Source organism: Sander lucioperca, chromosome 5 (genome assembly GCF_008315115.2).
Source record: "Sander lucioperca isolate FBNREF2018 chromosome 5, SLUC_FBN_1.2, whole genome shotgun sequence".
NCBI lineage: Eukaryota > Metazoa > Chordata > Actinopteri > Perciformes > Percidae > Sander > Sander lucioperca.
The window spans coordinates 10,589,946-10,615,411 of NC_050177.1; the positions used below are offsets into that span (position 1 = coordinate 10,589,946).

At 42.7% G+C, this 25,466-nt stretch overlaps 2 protein-coding genes across 8 annotated transcripts in view; one reads left to right on the forward strand and one right to left on the reverse strand.

The window, feature by feature from the left end:
* The first annotated feature begins 52 nt into the window (after nt 1–52).
* Nucleotides 53–8,978, forward strand: LOC116047711 (ribonucleoside-diphosphate reductase large subunit). 2 transcript variants are annotated; one of them, XR_004897506.1, is made up of 5 exons: nt 53–271; nt 5,360–7,341; nt 7,924–8,112; nt 8,199–8,481; nt 8,521–8,978. XR_004897506.1 is itself a non-coding variant. In XM_031296657.2 (4 exons), exons 1-4 carry the CDS (start codon nt 253–255, stop codon nt 8,391–8,393), a joined length of 2,385 nt encoding a protein of 794 aa, XP_031152517.1. In that variant the 5' UTR covers nt 53–252; the 3' UTR covers nt 8,394–8,639. The 2 variants fall into 2 exon arrangements, 1 of the variants encoding a protein (XP_031152517.1); XM_031296657.2 differs by having other exon boundaries at nt 8,199–8,639.
* A 311-nt stretch (nt 8,979–9,289) lies between these two features.
* sipa1l3 (signal-induced proliferation-associated 1 like 3) overlaps nt 9,290–25,466 on the reverse strand; it is a 76,166-nt gene continuing 59,989 nt past the window's right edge. For 5 of the 6 annotated variants that reach the window (XM_031296652.2, XM_031296655.2, XM_031296651.2 and 2 more), the window contains 12 exons: nt 21,675–21,926; nt 21,099–21,281; nt 20,579–20,703; nt 19,605–19,720; nt 19,070–19,518; nt 16,916–17,146; nt 15,618–15,780; nt 15,341–15,515; nt 14,877–15,053; nt 13,996–14,122; nt 13,471–13,552; nt 9,290–12,857 (listed from right to left, as the gene is read on the reverse strand). In XM_031296652.2, coding sequence (XP_031152512.1) covers nt 12,693–12,857; nt 13,471–13,552; nt 13,996–14,122; nt 14,877–15,053; nt 15,341–15,515; nt 15,618–15,780; nt 16,916–17,146; nt 19,070–19,518; nt 19,605–19,720; nt 20,579–20,703; nt 21,099–21,281; nt 21,675–21,926 — 2,245 coding nt within the window. In that variant the 3' untranslated portion in view covers nt 9,290–12,692. The remainder of the gene's footprint in view (nt 12,858–13,470; nt 13,553–13,995; nt 14,123–14,876; nt 15,054–15,340; nt 15,516–15,617; nt 15,781–16,915; nt 17,147–19,069; nt 19,519–19,604; nt 19,721–20,578; nt 20,704–21,098; nt 21,282–21,674; nt 21,927–25,466) is intronic. The other variant, XM_031296654.2, reaches the window with a different exon arrangement.

Consider the following 25,466-nt stretch of genomic DNA (forward strand, 5'->3'; position numbering starts at 1 on the left):
CTGTTGTGATTGGTCCTCAAACATAAAGTCCCGCGTTCTCTTGCTGTGGATTGGTCAAAGCGCCCGTCTATCTCTGCTCACGGCAGTTACGCCTCCCGTACAAATACACCATTAGCGGGAATTTGGAGTCATTCGCGCTTTCTCTACTGGGTCTGGACGGAGTTCGTGTTCTGCCGCACAGAGGAGAAGATTACGTTGTAGCTGGACAGCTGCTGTTTTCTCGGGAGACGATTAACATCACACTTTGCCAGCATGCATGTGATCAAGCGAGGTGAGCTGTTTTCTGCTCTGACTGACCAGGCCTCGGTTAGCTTTAGTGCTATTTGTCAATATTGTGGGTTTTACCGATTTACCAGTCACTATAAAAGGACAGCGACTGATCTGCTGCCTCCATCTGACTGTAACATGCAACCGAAACTTGCATGCCTTTCTTGAGTCGGTGAAACAGCGTGAAGCTGTTAGCTAACGTTAGCTGGTAGCTAGCTCTCAGTTAACTTTGGTTTACTTAGCTAGCTAGGTAAGCAAGCTAACGTTAGTTAACCAGTGTAACATAGCAGGGTAACGTTACAGCCAGGCTGTCAGCTAATTATTTAGTCAACTCACCTATTAGGTTAACAAGCATGTCGTTTTAGAAAATGTAGCTTGATGACTAGCTGGCCGTACTAATAAACGTTGACTATTAAAATGTAATTTCTGAGTCCATCTGCTGCAGGTGTTTATTGAGTCTTTGTCATATTTGGCGCCAAAATGTAAAGTTACAGTACAGGCCTAACAGTTACCTGAATGTCAACGTGGACCTCAGTGAGGTTCTAGTTTGAAAAAATGTTAGTTCATTTGCTCAGGCTATGGCACTTTTGTCGGCCAGAGTGAGTGAGCTCTTTGTCTTTAGTTTTGTTAAGACTCTTGGACCTCAGTGTCAAGCAGCTGCGTTCACTGCTTTTGTTTCCAGTATTCCAATCTGCATACATTTATGGTCAAAGTGTATTTCGCAAACATTACAACACAACACTGATGAAAGCCAAATAGTTTCCCTACAAAAGTGAACTCTTTGAGCTCTTCACTATGTTGCAACTAGTTAGTTTTTTTTTTTAGTTTAACGTTATTTATAAACGACAACAATAACAATTGATGACCACACCAAAGTAGTAGTGGTGGAATATAACACAGTACATTTACCCAAGCACTGTACTTGATACAATTTTAGTTGTACTTTACTGAGTATTTCCGTCTTATGCTACTTTATGATTCAAACGTTACTCGTGTGTGTGTCAGTATTAGTAGTTAACATCCAATCCACCTTTACCAGCTGCAACATATTAAAGTGATGGGCATATTAATGCATCACTAATTGTAATACAATATGATTCAGAAATTGTCAATTCTGCATAGTGAGTACTTTTACTTGTAGAACTTTCAGTATATTAATACTTCTGTACTGTTAATTAAGATTTTGAATTAGGGCTTAACGATTAATAGCATTTGCAATTATATCGCGATATGTTAAAACGCGATTTTCTAATCGCAAAGGCTGCGATTTGGTCACGTGACTCGCGAGAGCAAATCAGTCTGCACTCAGCAGAGAAAGCATCAACTTAGCACGCTAACGCTACGCTGTACCTTGAGCAGATTTCGGTCATTCAAACAACTTTGAGTTGTAGTTTAAAACTTTTACAGCCATTTTAATAAAATGAAGGGTTTTATTCGGGCTCGAGTCCATACATGCAGTTAATGGATACAGGCACGCAGAACTGAAGGCTCGGTTAGCAACGATTAGCTCTGATTAGCAGTTAGCTAGCTCCGTTATAAATCTATGGAGTGGAGGAGAGGGGTAACAACCAGACTCTGATAAATGACGTTCGGGGAGCGTTCACAGCAGCGTGGCCGCGTTGTTTCAACGGTTTTATTAGTACAGTTAATCCCACGGCAAGAACACCAGCAACATGCTACTACTAACGTAACGATAGCCTCTCTGAGAAAGTGCAACGTTGTGACGCTGTCATGCATACGGGCACGTAACTTCATGAGGTGATGGGCTGGAGGCAGCTCCTCTGTGTACGCTGTATAAAAAAATACACCGTTTCATTTATATTTTTTACTTATTTAACTGTCTAGTTCAAAGATACTACAAGATAATACAGAATACATTGCTAGCCAGTAAGGGGACATCCTCAGCGGTGTGTGTGTGGAAAGCGGGATGAGGGTAGGAGTTGGAGCTAGGTGGAAAGCTAACGCTAGCCAGCCATCTGTGCCAGGCTTCGCCTGCTACGGAGACCAGCACATCAGCCTGCGGTGTTGCTCGATGATGCTAACCGGTAAGGGGGTATCCTCAGTGGTGAAACACGGAGGATGTCCCCCTTCAATGACCGACACCTAGCCTGTTCTACTGTCGATTTGAAAGACAAAAGGACAGTCTGAAGAAATTCAACCTGCCAAAGACAATGATGGTGCACTTCTACACAGCCATCATTGAGTCCATCCTCCATCACCATCTGGTACGCTGCTGCCACTGCCAAGGACAAGGGCAGACAGCAGAGAAGGTGATTGGCTGCAATCTGCCGCCGCTCCAGGACCTATACGCCACCAGGACTCTGAAGCGTGCTGGAAAGATTGTGGCCGACCCCTCCCACCCCGGCAACAAACTCTTTGAGACACTCCCCTCTGGCAGGAGGCTGAGGTCCATCAGGACCAAAACCTCACGTCACAAGGACAGTTTTTTCCCCTCCGCCACTAGCCTTATTAACCAGGCCTGGAAACCACCCTGACACTCCACCTTCATGCCACTGTTCTCTCTGCTGTAATGCTCTTTGCTCTTTATTTTTGCTCTTTATTTTTTATTTATATCTTTATTCTTTATTTTTAACTTAATACATACTGTGTACATATACTTATATGGTTTAATATTCCATCTAGAGAATGTGTGACGTGCACCAACACCAAAACAAATTCCTTGTATGTGTTAAATGTACTTGGCAATAAAACCTTTCTGATTCTCATACTCCTAGCTCATGTGCAGGAGTATGAGCTAGGTGGAAAGCTAACGCTAGCTGGCCACCTGTCCCATCAATCCTGCTTGCAAGTGTCTCTTTGGACAACAAACTGGACTACATCCAACTTCAACGAAACTCCCAACGCTGAGAGACGCTCAGAGACTGCTGTTTTTATGTATTTGAATTGTGTAACCACTTGAGCCACAGTGAAACGTTTCGTGTATATGGCTGAAATGACAATAAAACAGTTGAATTGAGTTGACCGTCTCTGTCTGTAAACGGTAGGCGTGGCTTGGGAGTGGACTCAGAGCAGCGAAGCAAGTGCTTTCTGAGATTTGGTGTCTTTCATCCACATGACCCAAAAACACATTTCCTGGCTTTTCTTAGCCTAGAAAAAAAAATTTTCTTCACATTTATACTACATAAGTGATTTAAAATTTAAAAGTATATTCAGCTTTCCAGCGGTGAAATATCCCTTTAACCCTTCGGAGTCTTGGGATATTTTGGCCGTTTTTTGAGTACTTTTTATTTTTATTATTGCGACATAAACAAATGCTTACCATACCAATGTTTGGTATCTTTCTTTTCAGCACAACATCACCTATATGACATGACCATTCGTTTTTCACTTTAATGCAGTGGTTCCCAACCACTGCATTCAAAACAAGCAAACCTGTAGAGCAGTCAGCAGGTTCAGACATTTTTCGCGGTTTTCGTTTTATGACGCATCAATATTTTTTTAATATAAAGTTTAAATGATCATATCTCCATTTTTACTTGGTCTATCAACATAAAACAAAAACCAGAATGGAGTTTCAAGCCAGCACTTTCGACAGAAGTGGACGGCAGCGCTCAACGTGACTTCTTAAACTGGGGTCAGTGTATATTTTGGTCATTCGATTTTCATTTCATAAACGGGTATTAAAAAAACAAAACGACTGGCTATTCGATTTCATTTTAAAATACAAAAATTGAAATAGGAGTTTTTTTCCTTTTTCATTGTCAAAAGGGGATGGGAGAAATTTAAAATGTTTTTATTTTCATTTTCTATTTCTTATAACAAAAAATAAAATCACTGAAATAGAAACGAAAAAGGCCTGTTTTTTCATATTCAGAGACCGGGTGTTGTCATTCCCAATGCGACAGCGCCAGTGTAGGCTACCACTGTCAGTGTTGCTTTCAGCCCAGGCTAAAATTACTCTGAAAACCTATCTATACTCTGATAATGTTTGGAGGGACTTTTATTTCATAATGTCACATTTCTTTATTGCCCTCTCCCTGCCTTCCTCTGACTGTCTCTACCCGCCGCAGACAACTTCACCCGAAGAGTCAAACCAGCCGAGGACTTGACTTTCAGTTCACAGCTGTAACGTTACTGTTACATTAACGTTACAGCGCCAAAGTCTGGTCCCAGCAAACTTTCTGTTGCTGCCGTTAAGCTTGCTGATCTAAAAACAATAAATATATTGTTAAAAAAATTAACTATCAGCTGATGTTCGCTGCTGCCGCTGCAGCTAGCTAGCAGGTGTAACCTAACCTGTGACCTGGGTCCCAGAGCTAGCGTTACCCGCTCTAGCTAAGCTCGTGTTTTATTCATATTTTCTTTTGTTTGCAGATAGCGATATGCTTTGATGCACTGATGTCAGGCAGACTTGCTAGTTGCTTTTAGTCTGAGTCTGTGAGATAACCAAACTTCCTTTGAATATAACGTGCAAATAAATAGACGGAAATAAATAAAAGTCCCCTGAAATAAATACAAGTAAAACATATAGGCTATTGAACTATAATGACTAAGGCATATATGTATGCCTAATCTATGTATTTCATAATGTATTTCATAGCCATATTTATGTTGGTATGTTGTCGTTATATTTGTTATATTTATAGGTGCAAAAAACGGATGCTCAGTCGCTCAGGAAGTTAGGCTACATTTTCCCTCAACTGCAGCCTGGTTTAAAGCAGAACTGGTAGGCTCCACCGGTGCTACTCATGGATGTGTTAGAACGTGCTACTGCCTTGGAAATGTAACATCCGGTCTCAGAATATGAATAAACTGGCATTTTTTTCATTTCTGTTTTCTAGTGATTTTAATTTTTTGTTATATGAAATAGAACATGAAAATCGAAGCATGTTTTTAAATTTTCACATTCCCTTTTGACAATGAAAAGGAAAAAACGCCTTATTTCAAATTTTGTATTCAAAAATGAAAATCAAATAACCATTAGTTTTTTTTAGTTTTTTAATACCTTTTTAAAGAAATGAAAATCGAATCCCCAAAACATACTGACCAACTGGTCATGTGAGTTGATCACGCCGGCGTGATCAGTGACCTGGAAGAGTTAACTGAAGGGCTTTTTTTGTTTATTTTTCAGATGGACGCCAAGAGCGCGTCATGTTTGATAAAATCACCTCTCGCATCCAGAAGCTGTGCTACGGACTAAACACTGACTTTGTGGATCCGGCCCAGATTACGATGAAGGTGATCCAGGGTTTGTACAACGGGGTCACCACTGTGGAGCTCGACACGCTGGCAGCCGAGATTGCCGCCACTCTCACAACTAAACACCCCGACTATGCCATCCTCGCTGCACGTATCGCCGTCTCAAACCTGCACAAAGAGACAAAGAAGGTGTTCAGCGACGTGATGGAGGACCTGTACAACTACGTTAATCCCTTAAATAAACGCCACTCTCCCATGGTCTCAAAGGAAACGCTCAACATCGTTCTGGAGAACAAAGACCGCCTCAACTCGGCCATCATTTTCGACAGAGATTTCTCCTACAATTTCTTCGGCTTCAAGACTCTGGAGCGGTCCTACCTGTTGAAGATCAACGGCAAAGTGGCCGAGCGACCGCAGCACATGCTCATGAGAGTGTCCGTTGGGATCCACGAGACGGACATCGACGCAGCCATCGAGACCTACAACCTGCTATCAGAGAAGTGGTTCACCCACGCCTCCCCAACGCTCTTCAACGCGGGAACCAACAGGCCGCAGCTGTCCAGCTGCTTCCTGCTCGCCATGAAAGACGACAGCATCGAAGGCATTTACGACACTCTGAAGCAATGCGCCCTCATCTCCAAATCGGCTGGCGGGATCGGCGTGGCGGTCAGCTGCATCAGATCAACAGGGAGCTACATCGCCGGCACCAACGGCAACTCCAACGGGCTGGTCCCCATGCTGCGAGTTTACAACAACACGGCGCGTTATGTCGACCAGGGCGGCAACAAGAGACCGGGGGCCTTCGCCATGTACCTGGAGCCCTGGCACTTTGACGTGTTTGACTTCCTGGAGCTGAAGAAGAACACCGGAAAGGAGGAGCAGAGAGCCAGAGACCTTTTCTACGCCATGTGGATCCCCGACCTGTTCATGAAGAGAGTGGAGAGCAACCAAGACTGGTCTCTGATGTGTCCCAACGAGTGCCCCGGGCTCGACGAGTGCTGGGGGGAGGAGTTTGAAAAGCTCTACACCTCCTATGAGAAGGAGGGGCGGGTCAAGCGTGTGGTGAAGGCGCAGCAGGTGTGGCACGCCATCATTGAGTCCCAGACAGAAACGGGTACGCCGTACATGCTGTACAAAGACGCCTGCAACAGGAAGAGCAACCAACAGAATCTGGGCACCATCAAGTCCAGCAACCTCTGCACAGAAATCGTTGAATACACCAGTCACGATGAGGTAGCAGTCTGCAACCTGGCCTCCGTCGCGCTCAATATGTACGTCACTCCTGAGCAGACTTTTGACTTTAAAAAGCTAGCGTCTGTGACCAAAGTAATCGTCAGAAACTTGAACAAGATCATAGAGATTAACTACTATCCGGTGCCCGAAGCGGAGAAGTCCAACAAGCGCCACAGGCCAATAGGAATCGGCGTCCAAGGTTTGGCGGATGCCTTCATCCTCATGCGTTACCCGTTTGAAAGCCCCGAGGCTCAGCTGCTGAACATTCAGATCTTTGAGACCATCTACTACGCCGCCCTGGAGGCCAGCTGCGAGCTGGCCGCTGAGCTTGGCCCCTATGAGACGTACGAAGGCTGTCCTGTCAGCAAGGGGATCCTGCAGTACGACATGTGGGACAAGACGCCCACCGACCTGTGGGACTGGAAGCTGCTGAAGGAGAAGATCGCCAAGCACGGTGTGAGGAACAGCCTGCTGCTGGCGCCCATGCCCACAGCGTCCACTGCCCAGATCCTGGGCAACAACGAGTCCATAGAGGCCTACACCAGCAACATCTACACCCGCAGGGTCCTCTCTGGAGAGTTTCAGATCGTTAATCCTCATCTGCTCAAAGACCTGACGGAGAGAGGACTGTGGAGTGAGGAGATGAAGAACCAGCTGATCGGTCACAACGGGTCCATTCAGGTAATCCATCCATATCATATCCAGGTCGCATATCATAGGAAACGTTTATTTATTCATGAAAAAAGAGAAAAAAAATCTGCAACTATCTTTTATAATCTATTTGATTCAGACATTTTTCAAGCAAAAATGCCAAACATGCAGGTTCCAGCTTCTCAAAGGCTGCTGCATATCTTTGTCATAAATGACCGTAAATAATAGATCTTGAGTTTTGGACTGTTGGTTGAACACAACCATACAATTTTTTAATTGAGTAAATGATTGTTAGTTGAAATACTTCCATTTGGTTAATTTTCTAATAATTGTACTGGGAGGCACCATAAATTCCCAGGGCCCATGATGACATTGAAATAACTTTTGTCCAAAGCCAAAAATATTCATTTTTACTATAATAAAAGACAGATCAGCAAATCATCCCATTAAGGACCTGGAACCAGCTAATGTTTGGCATTTTTGCTTGAAAAAGGACTCAAATAATAACAAAGCTGCTGCCCATTTTTATTTATCTATATGTATTTTTTTAATCCAGCTCTAGTATTGTGACTGTTCTGACTTTACCAGTGAATAAATGTTTTGTTTCAACAGGACATTGACGAGATTCCAGATGATCTGAAGCAGCTGTATAAAACAGTTTGGGAAATCTCCCAGAAGACTGTACTGAAGATGGCCGCCGACCGCGGTGCCTTCATCGACCAGAGCCAGTCCCTGAACATCCACATCGCAGAGCCCAACTACGGCAAACTGACCAGCATGCACTTCTACGGCTGGAAACAAGTAAGTGAGAGCAGAGCAGAAGGATGAAGAGAGCGCTTACTACGATGAATGCAACATGTTAAACTCCCTTCTTCCTCTCACCACAGGGTCTAAAGACAGGGATGTACTACCTCAGGACCAAGCCTGCTGCTAACCCCATCCAGTTCACCCTGAACAAGGAGAAGCTGAAGGAGGCGCAGGAGCCGGTCAAGGCCACAGAGGAGGAGATCAAAGAGCGCAACATGGCTGCCATGGTGTGTTCTCTGGAGAACCGAGACGATTGCCTCATGTGTGGCTCTTAAGACGCGTCGTCCCTCGGTTACCTGCTGAGGCTTCAGGTCGTCGTGTAAATGACCCTGTTGTGACTTGATTATACATAACTTAACAATTTAAAAATGAGCATTTTCATTAACTATACTGTCGTCAGAATGTATAAAATTTAGTTTTATCAAATGTTCTGTCAACTCAAATGTCAAAAATAAGACCATAAGTACTTAATACAATTTTTTTTTTTTTGTTAATAAAATAAAATTAACTTTAATAGAAAATAAAAAAAATGTGTATATATATGCAAGTTGTATTCTTGTTTGAGCCGGGGAAAGAAACTGGTTATCGGATACGGAAGCCAGTGCTGTAGGGTTAAAACAAATTTGTATTATCAATGAATCGTTCACAGAAAGATGAGATGATTTATCTATTAAACAAACTAAAACTGAAATGTCGCACACGCCTAAAGAGATCTAATCAAACATTTTGTCAGACCAACAGTCCCAAAACCTTTTACTATAATGTAATACCAAGGGGGAGATGTAAATATGTAGCCTTTGTACATGTAGACTAATGAGAATGGTATCTTAAATATTTTTCCTATAAAATAGTTGCATGTTCAGGGTTCCAGTAATTTTTTTTTTTCCCCCCTCTGGTGTAGAAGTGATCAGTTAACAGATCAACAGAAAATCTACAATCTTGACATTTAACATACAATAAACTAAAGGTTTTAAACGGTTGGTCAAATAAAATCAATTTTAAGATGTCCCCTTGGGCTTTAGAAATGATCTTTGAGCTTTTCCTGATGTTTCACACACCATCAAATGTGAAATATTTCTTTGATTAATGAAAATAAAGTTGCAGCGCTAGTAGTACTTCAGAGGGATGAATGAAAATTGTCTTAACATTTGAAAAAGATTGAAAGTGAAACTGTTCTGGTAATCATTTTTAATATATTTTTTATAAAATAATGAAAACATAATTTACACTTTTAAATGTACAAGTTATTACAACCCAAAGAAAACGTTTAGTCTATGCATCCTGTACCCCTGCCACATGCGGAAAGCACCGACGCACAAACAGGAAAAGAAGCCAGAAAACGAGGGATCATACAAATCAGTTTGTACAGAGATCAGAAGTAATACGGCATACACAAATAAAAACACAGTACCCTCTCATCTTCACTACTGTCTGCAACAGTGGGAATGTGTTTAAAAAATAAATTATCAAAATATTTAACATCTAAAAAACAAACCTAGGTATACAATATTACCAATAAGAATAAAGCATTATTAATTTGTTCAACAGGGGATCATTGTGTATGCTATAAATAGCTTAAAATTATACATAACATTATCAAACTTTATATATATATATATATAAAAAAAGAAACATTGCCCCTTTAACATAAGCAAACCAATGAGACTTGCAGATACTAAGGTCACAGCTACACCTGCGAAGCTGCATGAATGAAGGACTTCCTAAAGAAGGAACAACAGGAGTGTGTCACTTGAACTAAAAAAATGTCCAAACAGGAAATAAAAAGCTTGTTTTTGAGGAAAATCTGAACCATAAAGTAGACTGAGAAAGTCTGAATCCAAGCAAAAAGGTTGAAATAGGTATAAACGTTACTGGTATCAAAGTTACACAGCCCAAGTTGAAACTTTAACTGGCTGCAGAGGAATAAAGGAAGTGGAAACATGAACGCAGGAAGAAATGGCAGGTTTTCTGCAACACTCGTTGCCCCCTTGTGTAGGAGCGGGCGATATGGATAACCTCTTGTCACAGCATAAGTCATTTCATATGAAGATATCAATATAGTCGACTTCATGAAAATCAATCGAGAAACTGTTCATATTTGTCCGTTTTAGGCGAATCAAGCAAACAAAAGTACCTTTAAACAAAGTCTTAAATCATAATCATGATTGCCGTGAAACAGTCCTGCTAATTGATTTGCAAATATGTCTAAAATGGGCTAATACACCCAGAGATATTAAAGGGATAACTACAGTGGTATAAACAGTATGGCAGAACCCAAATGGACATTGTCTCAGGCTACAATGCGTCACATCGCCCACTCCTAACTGATGGTTCAGTGTCGTTAACAGCATCTTGAGGAACCTGAGTGAGTTAGGATTTCAAAATTCAACAGTTCCAGTCAGAGCGTGGAAGAAACCTCCTGATAAAAGACAAGTAGCTGTCCTACAGGGCGAAGCAGGAGATGACCGTTTACTACAATTTAATCAGCAATATCTAAACTGACACAGGAAGATGTAGAGTCATCCTCTGCAGGGATGTATTGTCCATTCAATACCAGCGTCCAAAAACACACACATTATTTTTGTATGAAAAATAGATATAGTAGACAATAGTGTTAAGCAAGCTAGCAGTATAAATAATGTCTTTTGTGTTCATTAGGGATATCACAGAACACAGGGACAAATCCTCTCATACGCACAGACCGACTGGTTCTGATATGAAGGAGCTTCAGTGTTGTCGAGTGAGTTCCATGTACAGTAAATGTTTTCTATAAGCAGAAGTTACTGGTGGCAGCTTCGCTGGGATTAGTATGCAAAGAAGACGTTATCATAGGAACAGTTTGACATTGTGAGGAATACCATTACTCACTTTATAGTGGAGAGAGTTGGATGACAAGATTGACATGTTTGTCCGTTAAATATGAAGCTACAGCCAACAGATGGTTAGCTTAGCATAAAGACTAGAAGCAGGGGGAAATAGTTAGCCTGGCTCAGTCTAATGGCAAGTCCACATACCAGCACCTCTTCAGCTCACTAATTCACATGTTTTTATATCTAAATACTATGAGGGCACTACGTTTGTATTTAAAAACGAGAAGAAAAAAAAAAGATGTTTTCAGAGGCAAGATAAAATTGCTAATCAGGTCACAGAATCTGATAGCCTATAGAATTTGGTGTAACACCAGGACCAGTTGCCAGGCAACCAGTAGATACTCCTGGAAGTTACAAATTACTTTTTACAATTTGGTTTTTGTTTGGGATTAGACTAATCAGATATAACGTGTAGATTAGTGAGCTTTAGAGGTGCTGCTAGGCAGATTCTGTTACCTTTGGACAGAGCCAGGCTGGCTGTCTTCATCTGTATCCAGTTGTCATGCTAAGCTTCTAACCGTTTGCTGGCTGTAGCCTATATTTAATGGAAAGTCTCCGCCACAAAGCGAATACAAAATGTGCACAACTACGGCTTTAAATATTAGAAAAAAGATGATTTTTTTTTTTAAGACATACTGTGATAACGACTCAAGGTTAAAATAATTGTCCAGTACGTTTAGATCTGAGATGATACGGCACTGCTGAAAACAGTGAAAATTAACTTCAAAACAATGCACAACATTAGAGATATTTCACTAGTAATATCACTGAGCTTCATGACATCGACCATTTACACTCGCTCAACACGCTGATGGCTTGTTTCACATCTAAAGGGCCACAGGTTCATCCACGTAAACGGAGGAAAGAAGAATATTGTGGCCCACAAGTTCTTTTTGAAGTAAACTAGTTTGTTCATCACTCAAAACGTCCAATAGCAGACCATTCCATTCAACCTCACACACTCACACCAAAGGTAATAAAAGGCATCTTGCCTTGAGCACAGATGCGTGTGTGTGCCATAATGCTTCGGAGTATTCGCAGTACCATCTCTCTCTCTCTCTCACACACACACACACACACACACACACACACACACACCCCTCTTTAGTACGTCAATATCAGTACAATATAGGTAATATTGATACATGACAATTGTACCACAAAGGCATCTATCTACAGTACCATGTCTGTAGAGCTTCCATTACTTCTAGTGCATTCTGGGAGATGCAGTCTGTAATGAGTCTTTTTTTTCCTTTTTTTTTTTTTTGGCTGATATCGCTGCAGGAACAGTATTAGGCCTCTCCAGGTGATGTAATGTTCTCTAAAACGGTTTCCTCTTCTACTCGCTCGTCTGGCATAGCATATGTATTTATATATATTCATGACAAGTATAAGACTTCAGTTTATAAAAATAAACAGGCTCAAAGAATAGAGAGGGAAGGTCTCTGCTCGGTCTGTGCACAGGCTTGTTGAGACTTTCTGGGGAGTGTTGCATCTTAAAAATGATTTGTCTGTTTTCTTGCTCTCTCTATGGTTTAAGGCAGTCCAGTGGAAGCTAAGTGAGGTAACATCATTGTGACCTCTGCCGCCGCTGTGTGTGTGCAAGGAATCATGGGTACTCTCACAGTCACCCTCCCTCTGTGGCCTGAATCTCTTCAGCTTCTCCTGCAGGTATCACTCCCTCTTTGAGTCAGTTTCGTGTGTTTAGGAGTGAGCCTCGTGGCCACTCTCTGTCTTGTCACTGTTAGTAAAAAGCCTGTTGAACTTGCGCAGCTGCTCGCTGGCTGTGTGGCTCTCCTCCTGCAGGCGCTGGTTATTCTCTCTCAGGTTGGCCATCTCTGCCAGCAGAACAACTTTATCCAGCTTCTCCTGGTGGCAGAGAGACAGAGAAACGGGTACTTTTCAGTTAAGTGTGACTGGACATAAGATGGAATTTTAATTGACACTCTTATTAAAGGAACAGTTTGACATTTTGGGAAATACTCTTGTTCGCTTTCTTGCGAGTCAGATGAGAAGTTCAATGCTACTCTCATTCTTTGTCCGCTAAATATGAAGCTACAGCCAGGAAACAGTTAGCTTAGCATAAAGACTGTAAACGGAGGGAAACAGCTAGCCTGGCACCGTCCTACAGTAACAAAAATCTGCCTACGAGCACCACATGACCCCTCAAAAACAATAAAGTGTGATTTTTAGACTTTCGTACTGATTTTCGTACAAACTAAATACACAAGATATTAAGCATTGCCTAAAGAGCTTTAGAGGTGCTGGTAGGGATCCCCCCCTTTTTCCTCTTCAAAATGTTCATGTAAATTACTAAATAATATTGATAAACTGAGGATCTGTTTTGTAGCTTGAAGCCACACATATGTAAAAAACTAAATTATTCAAGTGTGAGACAGAAAAGGGTTAACATTTTGTCCTGGACTTTCTACTTTCAATGGTCATGGGAGTGGAAAAATGTAAAAAAAAAAAAGATTCTCACTTTCTCCAGGTCAGTGTTCAGCTGTTTTAACATCACCTCCAGGTGGTAGAGCCGACCAGACAAATCGTTGGGCACCTCGTCGCTGTAAACACACACAGCACTGAATTCTTTGCATGGAACCAACAACCGTGTCAGTCATAAAAGAAAAACACACACCCACTGCTGCACAGGTTATGTAGGTGGTTAGGGAGGACAGGTTTGACTGTTTGTGTGAGAGCATGCAAGCATTCTTTGTGTAAGACTGTTTGAACTGCAGCTCTTCAGTTTCAATAATATATTGAGTGCTGCTCACTGGAAGGAAAAATAAATAACCTGTCTGGCAACACAGAAACTGGCACAACAATTCAAACAACCAACTGTTTACTCTAGTGAGACTGGGGGGGGGGGGGGCAAGCTGGGGATTCAGTTTAAAGTCTGACAAATAAGTAGGGTACCACAAGGTGGCAGTAGTGACAAAGAGCTGTATTCCTGGGTTTCTCTTGTCTGGCTACACTTATTTACAACGACACAGTGAGGTTGTCCTACCCGCTGAAGGTCGGTGTGGTCCGTGGTGTCTGAGGAGTCTGAAACTGGACTGGACTGACCACTGGTCTCATGTCTGGACCGCCAACCTGTGGCTCAGTCAGTGAGAAGAGGGAAACTGCTCTTTGAGCTGCAACAGAGACACGTGACACGTTCTAAAAGCTGCATAAATGAGTCTTTTTACCCAAGTGTCCCTCGGGATACATGACACAATATCACCTCAGCACAGGAGGACTTGGCAGCAGGTAAGGTTATGGATCAAGTGATGGCTTGAGTCTGTGTGTTTGTCAGTGCCGTGATCGTCTTTGTGGTTTCAGAGGACACAAGGGACAGGAGAGAGAGACGGAGAGGGAGAGGGAGAGGGAGAGAGAGAGACAGAAAAGAAACGGCAGCTGGGAAGCAGAGCAGGCGATCGTGTACGAGGCGTAGACGAACACACAAATGTTTAAAAGTTTTGGAAATTAATTAATGTAAGCATTTACATCCCTAATGCAAGTTGTGTCTAACTAAAAGATAATGGAAGTAAATGAATCCGTTCATGTTTTAAAAGTAGCAAGTAGTCACACAGTAAGAAAAAAATAAATCATGAAATACATTTTTTTTGATGCATCAAGATGCATTTATAAAATCATTTTATCATCGCATCGTAGCCCTCTGAATCGGAATCAAACCTAAGTGTGAGGTGCGTAGAGGTACCTAATGTTACCCCCACATGGGGCAAACACGCACAGAAAGAATAGATTTATTTCAACCAGAAAGAAACGATCAGAGTCATGTGTATGTAACTTTCAGCCAAAAACAGAATTTATGCAGAATTTTTGCTCCAAACCGTAACAGAAAAATAAAAATTTGACATTTAAAATCTCACACTGAGTTGAACAAACCTAATCCTGATGTGCCTCCATCCTCACCTTCGTAGGCTTTAGCAGCATTGACCAGGCTGGACCACTCGAGTCCACAGGCTGTGTCAGGAAGAGGCATCAGCCCGGGATCGAGCCTCCTCAGGGGGGGAACTTTGTCTCTAACTTCTGTGAGAGACAGCTCCGAGGCAGACAGAGGCACTGAGGGACAGGAGAGGAGAATAGCTGCAGTGAGTAACCAAAACTCTGCATGAAACAAGGACATACAACAAAGTTATGAAGGCAACAGTTAATTTTTAACTTATGCATAACAATCATAATAGGATTGCTTTCACCACTGAGCTCCTTGGATCCCCACAGAATGAAACTTGGCAGCTAATACCCTCAACACAGCAGTGTTGGCAGCAAACATTCAACACCATTTTTAACAAGTTTTGTTCACCTGCCTTAAAAACTAAATGACAACTGTTGCTACGGTTGAAACTCACCCTTCTTGCTCTGCATGTGGTTGGAGGAGACGGCGTGTCTGCGTGTGGGCAGTGTGCAGGTAAACAGTACGTCAGTGGGCGTCGTCGGCTTCTCAGAGTTGGCGAAGCTGGCCTCTCTGCGCCCGCTGCACAGCGACTCATCTGAAAAGGTGCGCTGCAAGGTTCGCCTGGGAGACTACAGGGAGAAAAGTGACCGAGATCAGAGAGCTGTGTGTGCAAGTTCATCAAAGTAACTGATGGTGACTGATCTAATGGTCCAGTGTCAAGTGTTCCTCACTGGATCTCTTTGTGGCGCCTCTCCCGGGTTGTCCATGATGATCAGTTTCTTTAGGTCGTCTTCAATGGTGCTTTTGTATGTCCGTCGGGGGGAACGCAGGTCCCTCAGCGAGGCTCGGAGCCGAGGTTGTCCAAAAACGTTTTTTGAGTTTGTATCCACCTGCCTGGAGACACGAGACATGAGCACCAAAAAACCAAAGGATAGAATGTATCTTCTCCCTACACTAACTCCAAACCATTTACACTTCAAGGCCATAGTCTGATGTCAGGCTTTGCCCCTCCACTTCTGCTATCTGTGTGTTAGCGTTCTCAGAAACTCTTTGCTACAGGAAACAACAACCTCCTAACTACCAAGCTACATGCTGAAAATGGCAACTTTTGACGAACATTTGGATCCTGCAATAGGGCAGGCCTGATTCAAAGGCCCGCTTGGATCTTTCGGTGAATGATTGTAAAGATTGACAAAGAATATGTTTACGGCACTTATTATCTCACAGGGATGTGCTAGCATGTTTGCCCACTGGTTATGGAAAAAGCTTATTTTGCAGGGCATCCAGCTAATTTAAAAAAGCTTACGTTAATGTATTGTGTTAACAGTTAACTTCATTTAATATTTTATGTGTTGTTTCCTTTCGAGACGTGCAAATCTTCCACCAAAACTAATTCCTTCCCTGTCCGGAACTTAGCAGTGCCCAAGACGATTATGATTGGTTTAAAGAAATGCAAACAAGCTAGAGCACTTTTTTTTCTCCTATCCCAGAATGCATGTGTGTTGTAGCCAGACCTTATGCAGAGTTAAGCCTATTATTTCATACTTTCCTCTAGACTTTGTTTTTTGTGTATTTTAATTCCATGATAATTTTACCCTTTTGTTGAATGGATCACTTTGTAAGGGCCAAACAGGTTGGGAATCACTGGTTTATACAAAATTAGTATATGATCCTATTTTGCAGCAGAAGGAGATGGATTTTTCCTTGCATGCAGTGCAAAGGAACTCCATTTCAAAGATTTATCGTTATGATTTTAGGCTGAGCATTACACTAAATATACAACGCCATGGTTTGAACTGCAGACTGGACTGAGGAGTGGGGAGTTTTAAATGCACTTTTAAAGAGTGCTCGGTAAACTCCTTATATGTTAACGTGTGATGTTCCAATAACAGAATGTAAGATCGCTGCTCATTGGTGGAGACCAAAAAATAAATATGGTCAGAAACGTGAAAACAACCCTGACTTCATTAGTGAAGATAATGTTTCTAAATCAAAGCTGCTCATTTGAAGCTCTCAGGCAATAACTTACTTCTTGCTGTTGCTGCTGTCAGAGCTGGATGTCGTGGTTGCGTTTAAAGGCGACGGGCTGGTGTCGCCGTTCTGCCAGGCCGCCTGTCTGCTCTTCCCATAAAAGGCCTTGGGGGCGGAGCTGGACAAAGGGACAGAGCTTAACTGAGCTGAAGTGGGTGTTGTCGTAGCGGCTCGGACGGGCCGGGCTTTCTCAGCTGTCGGAGTCCTGTAACCTTGTGGTGTGTATGCCCTGAGAGGACGCACAGATATACACGTGATTAATGCATCACAATGAACAACAACATGAAAATCTGCTGTATAGACAACAGTTAGCCACAGAAAGATGTTTGGATTTCACCTGCTAACACTGATAAGGTGGGAACTTTTATCGGATGATACAAATGGCCAACAGAAAGGGACAGAACATATACGACTGGTCCCGCGTACCAAGTGTAGTATAAGAGGGAAAGCCTTTTAAGTTTTTATGAACTGTTGAAACATTATTATTATTTTTTTTATTTTTTTTTGGGCATTTTAGGCCTTTATTTCCAGACAACTTAGACTTGAAAGGGGAGAGAGAGAGGGAATACTCGCGGCCGCTGCATCGAGGACTGAGCCTCTTTATTTGGGCGCGCGCTCTACCAGATGAGCTACTTAGGCGCCCAGTTGTTGAAACATTTTTTAGCGAATACGATTTTCAGAAGCAACTATGGTATACTGACTTCACTCAATATTTGTCAGAAAATAGGCAGCATCTGGTTGTCTACTGTCCTTTTCACAAAGACAACAGACAAGCCACAGGTAGCTGATAGATGATGCAAGTACATCCGTTTAATCTAAAAGAACAAGATATTTAGATCACAGGAAGGAACATGCAGAGAAAATAATATTCTCTAACAAAACAAAAGATTAACGACTTCTGTGGTCAAGTACTGCATTTTACATTATATTGTTTACTAAAAAAGTCCTTTCTGCCAGCAACGACTTTTAGCATGTTGACACTTTAAAGGAATAGTTCGACCTTTTGGGGAATAACCAAAAATCGGCACCCCTAAAGTGTGTTAATTAGTGAGTTTTTACATTTGGACAGAGCTAGGCTAGCTGTTCCCCCGTTTCCAGTCTTTCTGCTAAGCTAAGCTAACTGCTGGCAGTAGCAGATATGAGAGTGGTATTGATCTTCTCTCGACAAGAAAGTGAAAAAGCATACTTCCCAAATTGTCAACCTATTCCTTAAAGAAAGAAGACATAATAATCATGCGATTGAGTGACAGTTGTGGGAGAACCTCTGGCATGTAAGGCCACTATAAACATATGACCCAAATGATCAGAGCACAGATATTTTGAGGGTAAATTTAGGTTATTTTACTGCTTATACTATGTGTTGTCTTTCCACATGGTTATATTAATGCATAATGCATTCTTGTAGCATACATCTTTCTTTCCTCCTCTTCATTGATCAGTCAATGAAGATAAGAGCACCCAATTGAAGTCGAGGTTGCGTCATCTGTTTAACAACAGTATCACACAGCAGATACTATGCTACTGACTAACACTTACTGTAATCCTATCACCAAAACAAACCAAACACCTTACAACACTATCTGTCTGTGCACAATACCTGTGATGAATCATCTGTGTCCTAAAGCTTTCTGTTTTAATTTGATGTCTGTATTATGTTGATGGTCCAATACATCCCAGGCACAGACTGCAACATCAGATTCAATGGCACTCCGGGTTTAATCCAACACAGAGCGGTCGAAGCCTGTCTATGTTTGTGGGTTTTATGCCTGCGTGCATTTATGATGTGGGGGTGGGAAGTTCACCAGCAGAAGGGATCATGTGATGATCTGTATGTTTCACAAGGATTAGGCTGCTTTAATCCTTAATGTACCCTTTGAAGATAGATTTTCATTTATTAAACTATTGTTTAAAATCTGGTGGTGGTACATATCTGCTGATTGGTGCATCATTCCTCAAATAATGCAAAGATTCCTCAAAGCACACATTCTCCATTAAGCTGAGCAGAATTAAACTGCAAGATTTATGAACGCAACACTCTCCATACAATAGAAGCCAGCACCTATCTGCTGTGTAACTGAGGTTAATATTAGTTAATATCAGCTTCATAAAAATGCCATTAAAGATGCATCTCATCATCGAGTCGGTCTCTTACCTGGGTTTGAAAGCATCAATTTTATCAGTGCTGGAGCCCGGAGGCGGGAATGTCCTGGTCCGGTACCCTTTGTTCTGATTGGCTGCAGCTGGTATGATGGGCGAAGACTCTCGCCTCCTCGCTTCTCCGCTGCTGCCGCTGCTCCTTCCCACGGACAGCTCCGGGACGCCGCTGTAGGCCGCAAAGCAGTGCATGGGCTTATGGGACTGGCTGTTGGACATGTTTCCGGGGCGATTGTTGTTGTAGTGGGTCGAGGCGTCGATGCCGCTGTCGTTAGACCCCCCCTTGTTGAGAAGGTCGGGGTCAGGGTCGGCTGGGTCGCCGAGGCAACCCCCGCCTCCTCGCTCTCCTCCAGCTCCTCCGTCGAACCAGCGTTCGTCGCTGTGGCTGCTGGAGGCGTTACTGGACAGAGTGTTACTGCTGGAGTGGCTGGAGTACTGAGTCTCGCCCTGCAGAGGACAAGAGCGCAACATTTAGACACACTCACAGAGGCAAAGAAGATGAACAAATGATGACGGGTGATGACGAGTCTGACCTTCGAGTGTCTGTTTGGAGAGTCTTTCCCAGGGACATCCTGTCTGGTTAGTCTTCTCTGCCCTCCTCCACCACCTGGTCCTCGAGACGGCGTCGCTGGGACATGCCAGAGGGGTTCTAGACAGAAAAACACACACAGACACTCACAGGATTAAAGAAAATTACACTGAAACTCCATGGTTGGCAAAGAGGATTAAATACTTATAGCACATTTAAACACTGACCTCCACCCACCAATGCACATAATCAGACTCTGTTATCTCTACTCTACTGTGCAACACACACACACACACAATTTGACACAATATAGAGAGTGTGAATGTAGTTAAATAATATAACAAGTCTGATTAACTTACAACTAGCAATAAATAATTTTTTGGCCACATATCAAAATGGCGAACATGTTAAACTGTTGCCTGTTTACACATCAAGCAGATAGGGAGCAACATTATCATTCATTTGGAGTCATGTTTTTTGGCCACCTGATGAATGTAAGTCCTATATTCACTCTCTTTTAGCTCTGGGTTTGATCTCTACTACCCACTGAGAAAAATATCTGCACCACTGTGTTTACCAGCTAGTTGCTTACTGTTTCCGTCTGCTGTTTGGTGTGCAGCAGGTGGCGTACAGTGGGTTTTTTAGAGCTTTTTACTGAAAACGACAGCGGCCTGCTGCAGCTGAAAAACGCGGATGAGAGCTGTGAGAGTGAGAGCTGTGAGAGTGAATCAAAAGAATAACATTGCAGCTGGAAAACCAAAACAAAGCGCTAGAAACGCTAAAACTTTAAAGAGCTGAGGGGAGCTGCAGATCTGTGGGTTCATCACTATAAACAACCCCTTTCACATACGTAGTACATTAGTAGTCATTTGAGCCACTGTCAATATAAAAAGATTGATTATAGGAGCTTGATAGAAATGCAGCAAGTACACAACTTATTGCACATTAATTTCTTGCAGTTTTTTGAAGGTGGTGTACCTGTTTTGCAGCGCTCCATGGTGCTGTCCTGACTGGTGAAGCCTGAGGAAGACTCTCCACTTGAGTTGATGTCCACACTGAGGTGGGGCTCATAAGGCAGCAGGGGGCGCTGTCCTGCTCCATATCTACACAGATGGATCATAGTAGGAGGGACAGCATTTTATTAATAAACACATTTATACCACTATTTAATACATAAATATACTATTTCATACACACACACACACACACACACACACACACACACACACTTTGGATTTGAATTTCAGTTTCTGTTTTGCATCCTGATGGCGGTTGGTGAGGAAGAGCCGCCCACACAGCAGATCCCTCCGCGAGGAGACAGTGTGTTCATACACATCTAACTGCAGACATGAACAGATTATACAGCCTCATCTTATGAACAGATATAATCCACCTCTAGTGCACAAAGCAGTTGTTATGAGTAACATCGGACATGCTTAATCAAGATCAAAGGAGTGACGGAGGAGAGCTCGGAGAACATAAAGACCGCACAACACACCTGTCGGGGGAGGGTTTGTAGCGTACGAAGGGGCCTGGTGTGATCCCAGGTGGCCCAATGGTGGAGAGGGCGAGCAGGCCTGAGGAAGGTGAGGAGAAGCTGGCTGAGGGGTTTCTGTAAGGTAGCATTCGGTCGCCTACTGCAGGAGACAGACTGTAGTGGTTTTCTGGGTAGCTCACTGGCCTGGAGGACATAGAAATAGGGTGATTAACCAACAGAACAACAAACAGACCACAGAGAGGTGAGTCATATGAGTAAGACTGCTACAGGAACACAAGAAACCATTTATCTAACTTAAGTCAGAAACATGCCAGGATTTGGGACAAGGCAGTGAGACATCAGCTCCAAGTAAGATGTGTGAGTAGCAACTGAGAACAAAAAGGGTTAAAACAAAATGGTTTTTAAGAGAATATCTGTTCCTATCAATAATCAATATCAGATAATCTAGATAAATACGTTGCTAATATTAATGCTACCGATAATATCAGTATACTTAGTTATAAATAACCCAGTTGGGTCTCTTCTGTAATCTAATGTGACTAAATAAATCCAGCGCAGTGGCTCTCCGAGTCTCACCTCTTAGAGTTGAGGTGCTGGGGCTCCCTGTAGGGAACAGGCATCAGGGTCTTGTGTGAGCGGGGCAGTGGAGGAGGCGGGGGACCCATGGGGGCCCAGCGCTGTGGGTTGGGGGCACTGTGGAGCCCTGGAGGAATGGGTGGGCTGTCCCATCGCCACGTCGGGCGAGGGGAGGGTCGATAGCCTGCTGCCAGAGGCTCAGGTTCTGGCTTCTGCTCCATGGTCTTCATCTCATACTCCTCTGTGCAGCCCCTAAAGAGACATCCAGCACAACAAGTGAATCAACTTAACTGGCTTGCGCTTAAATGTCCTCGCCTTCATCCACAGATTTTGATCCTCAGCTAAAATGCACTGATGAGAAGCAGCAGTGTCCTCTCTGAAGATCTGGAGTGCAGCTGAACCAGAAAGGTGGCTTCTGTACTGAGTTCAGTGTGAAAACTGCTCAATAAATCTTTTTTGTAATCAACTCAGGACACAACCACAACTAAAATGTTTTAAATGTTCTCATAGTACATATCTTTGTACACATCATCATTTCACTCACACAGCCTGCAACAGGAGGGCAGGAGGCATCCAATATGCATAGAGGATGTATTTAAGTCAAGACAAATACCGAAAGGAAGAGAGAATAGGAGATGAGAGAGAGAAGGGCGGCCATGACGGTGGAAGAAGGGTGTAAAATTCACAGTAAACCAAACAAGGGCAGGAGTAGGATTAAAAAAACAACAAACACAGAACAGCAAAGATTGAAATAAGAGAGATGAGGACGCAGTGTGTGATGTGTGCCTTAAAGGACAAATCCGGCGCAAAATGAATCTAGGGGTTAATAACACGTGTCCGAGTTCGACCGTTCTCTGGGATATGTTTTCATGCTGATCGAATGTGACCAGTTTTATCGCAAACCACTGATTACCTTATTAACGCTAGTCGTTGGGGCACGGCTAAAGTAAAAAGAAATCGCTATTTCTATACCAGTAACAAGGCTCAAAATATCACTACACTTCCACGGCAGCATAATGAGGGTCCCTACATGTAAACCAAAGCACTGAGAACTTTGTAAGTGTACAGACAGTTTATTAAAAAGATAGTTTAGAAAGACAGTACCATTTACATATACAGGCAGGCGCCATCTTGGGAAAACAGTCCGACCAGTTGAACGACCAGAACTCCTCTCCTCACCATGAACTATCAGTGTTTCCCACACATAGACTAATGTGTGGCGGCGCGCCTCACTATCAACACCGGCCGCCGCACATTGCATTTTTTTATTTTTATTTTTTTAAACGCTATAGAGGGTTTTCACCGACGTCACGTTCTGGGCGGTAACCTGGATGCGCAGCCATGTTGGAGGCACTCGGTGTAAACAACTGAATGGAGTAATGGAGTATTGTGCACTTTGGATGCTTTAATACTTTATATCTAAACAACAGAAAAGCTCATCAAAACGCGTCCAAGATGCAAAGGCATATAGGGAAGGACTTAGACCACAAAAAAGGTGTGATATTTTGAGAAATTACAGTTTACTGGCAGTGCAGATCCCTACAAGTTGGCTCCCTCTTCTTGGATCCATGGTGACCCGGTGATTCTTCCTTCAGCTGCATATCCCGATATAGTCAACTACCTGGTTTTCTCGCCGAGCCCATACACAGCGGAAGACCTTAAATCCTACAAAAGTTTGGAGGCTTATAACCAGATGGTGTGTGGATGGGTGAGGGAGACGCAGTACCAAGTCATTAACGACCGTTATGTTGTGAAGGCCTGAGTAAGTAATACAATAACGTCTTTAATCAACCTAACCTTAACTGTATGATATCATTGTGATACTCAAGGTGTAGCCAAGTGACTCTCAATAGTTTTTTTTTTTCATTTCAAAGACCGAAAAAGACAGATTTTTCCCTCGTAGATCCTGGTTGAGCTTTGCCAACCACAAGCGCCTCCTTTCCTCTGATAACTTCTGGCATTCCTCTCCCTGGTTTTTAATAACTTTTGGAAGTCGATAATATTCCAAATGTTTTTCTTGGTCTGACCTATTGGTACAACCTAAAACACGGCAATAATTAACCATTTTCCTTGACGTCGTTCGGGATCTACTTCAGTGCCTGTGCTTTGTTGTGATGCGGAGTACCTCCAAGATGGCGACTTTGGGTCTGATGACGCGTCGTGAAAACCCTCTATTTAAAACACGTTCGGGCAATGGTTATGTCAAAGAAGTTATGTTAGTGTTAAGGTGAGGGTTAGCTGCCTGTAAAGGCGACGTTGGAGGCTTAAAACACCATTGAGCCCACCGTGCACACAGCGTCTGTCTCCGTAAAGGAGAGAACACGGCTGGCGAAATTCACAAGTTCACTAAAGGTTGGTATCTATCTCGTGAACACCTTTACACAATCACACATTCACAATCACCGACCCAACTCTTAGCAAACAAGCGATTGTGCCTGCTTTAGAAAGTTTGCGGTAAAATGCAGTTGGGTTGTCGAGGTCAAAACACTATATAGCAGCTGTGAATCATGTAAACGTATAATAAATAATGTTACGTAATTTTTTTACTCTTACACTGACTTTTTGTTATAGCTCTAACCCAAATTACAAAAAAAACAATTAAAACTGTACACAGTGAACAGTTTGGATTATTCTGAGTAACAGGGACATTATAAGTTGCTATATATATATAAATATAGTTTTTCAATGCTGCGAGCAGAATAAATTAAATTCCACGAAATCTCAATGGCACAAATAAATAAACATCAAAACTATCTGCATGGACAAATACCAGCAGATGTAAGTGAGAAAATATGTTTCTTGTAATTTAGGTTAACTGTTTCTTTAGTGTTTAACCTGGACTAAATGTAGAGCCTGGTCACACTAAACCCTCCATCTACTCTGCTACAAGAATGTAAAACATCATCAAATGAAAGCTGTAGAGATGTAAACAGAAAATCCCAAAACACAAATATGTCTGTAGAAAATATGAAAACTAGTAGAAAATAACAACAGTGCACAATTATCTAATCAATGAACACAACACGTGGTTCGGACACTTTGATCAATCAAGGGATACTACAAACTCAATCAATATCCATATTGTTACATAGCAGTAGTACAAACCTTAGAGAGAGCAGCGCCTACATATGTTGACATGCAGTGTTTTTTCAATCACACTGGCGGAGGTGACACAGCTGGAGCTCCCCAACACACACACACACACACACACGTGGTCAAACACACTACAACATCACTCCTTTTCTCCTCTGTATCCGTCCATCTTGCACGAGCACGGCCACGAGTCAGAGCAGAAAGGAATATCTGGTTTCTCTTTCTCTCTCTCCTCCACCCACCTCTCTCACTCTCTGTGGTGTTGAGACATGTCCTCCTTACCGAGCGCTTCTCTGCCTCTCCAACTCAATAATCCCAGCCTCTTTGTCTCTCTCTCTGTCTTTCTCTCCCTCCCTCTTTTCCCTCCTTTTCATTCGCACAGGGCCTGCATTTTTAATTAATCACTTCCACTCTTTATTTATTTATTTTTTGTGGTCTCCTTTTTTCCCCCTGCAGATTCCAGGCCCTAATCTCATGCAATCTGCTTGCCTGGCACACAACGGCAAATGAGTCAGAGAGTGTGCATGTGTGTGTATATGTGTGTTTGTGTGTGTGTGTGTGTGTGTGTGTGTGTGTCAAAGGGATTTAACTTGGTGTAATTAAACTGCCTCCAACATTAAATATATCTAACCACTGCGCGATCACACAGTCAGCCACAATGACTGTTTTTAAAAGCCCTGGCTCTCAGTCAGAAACGCG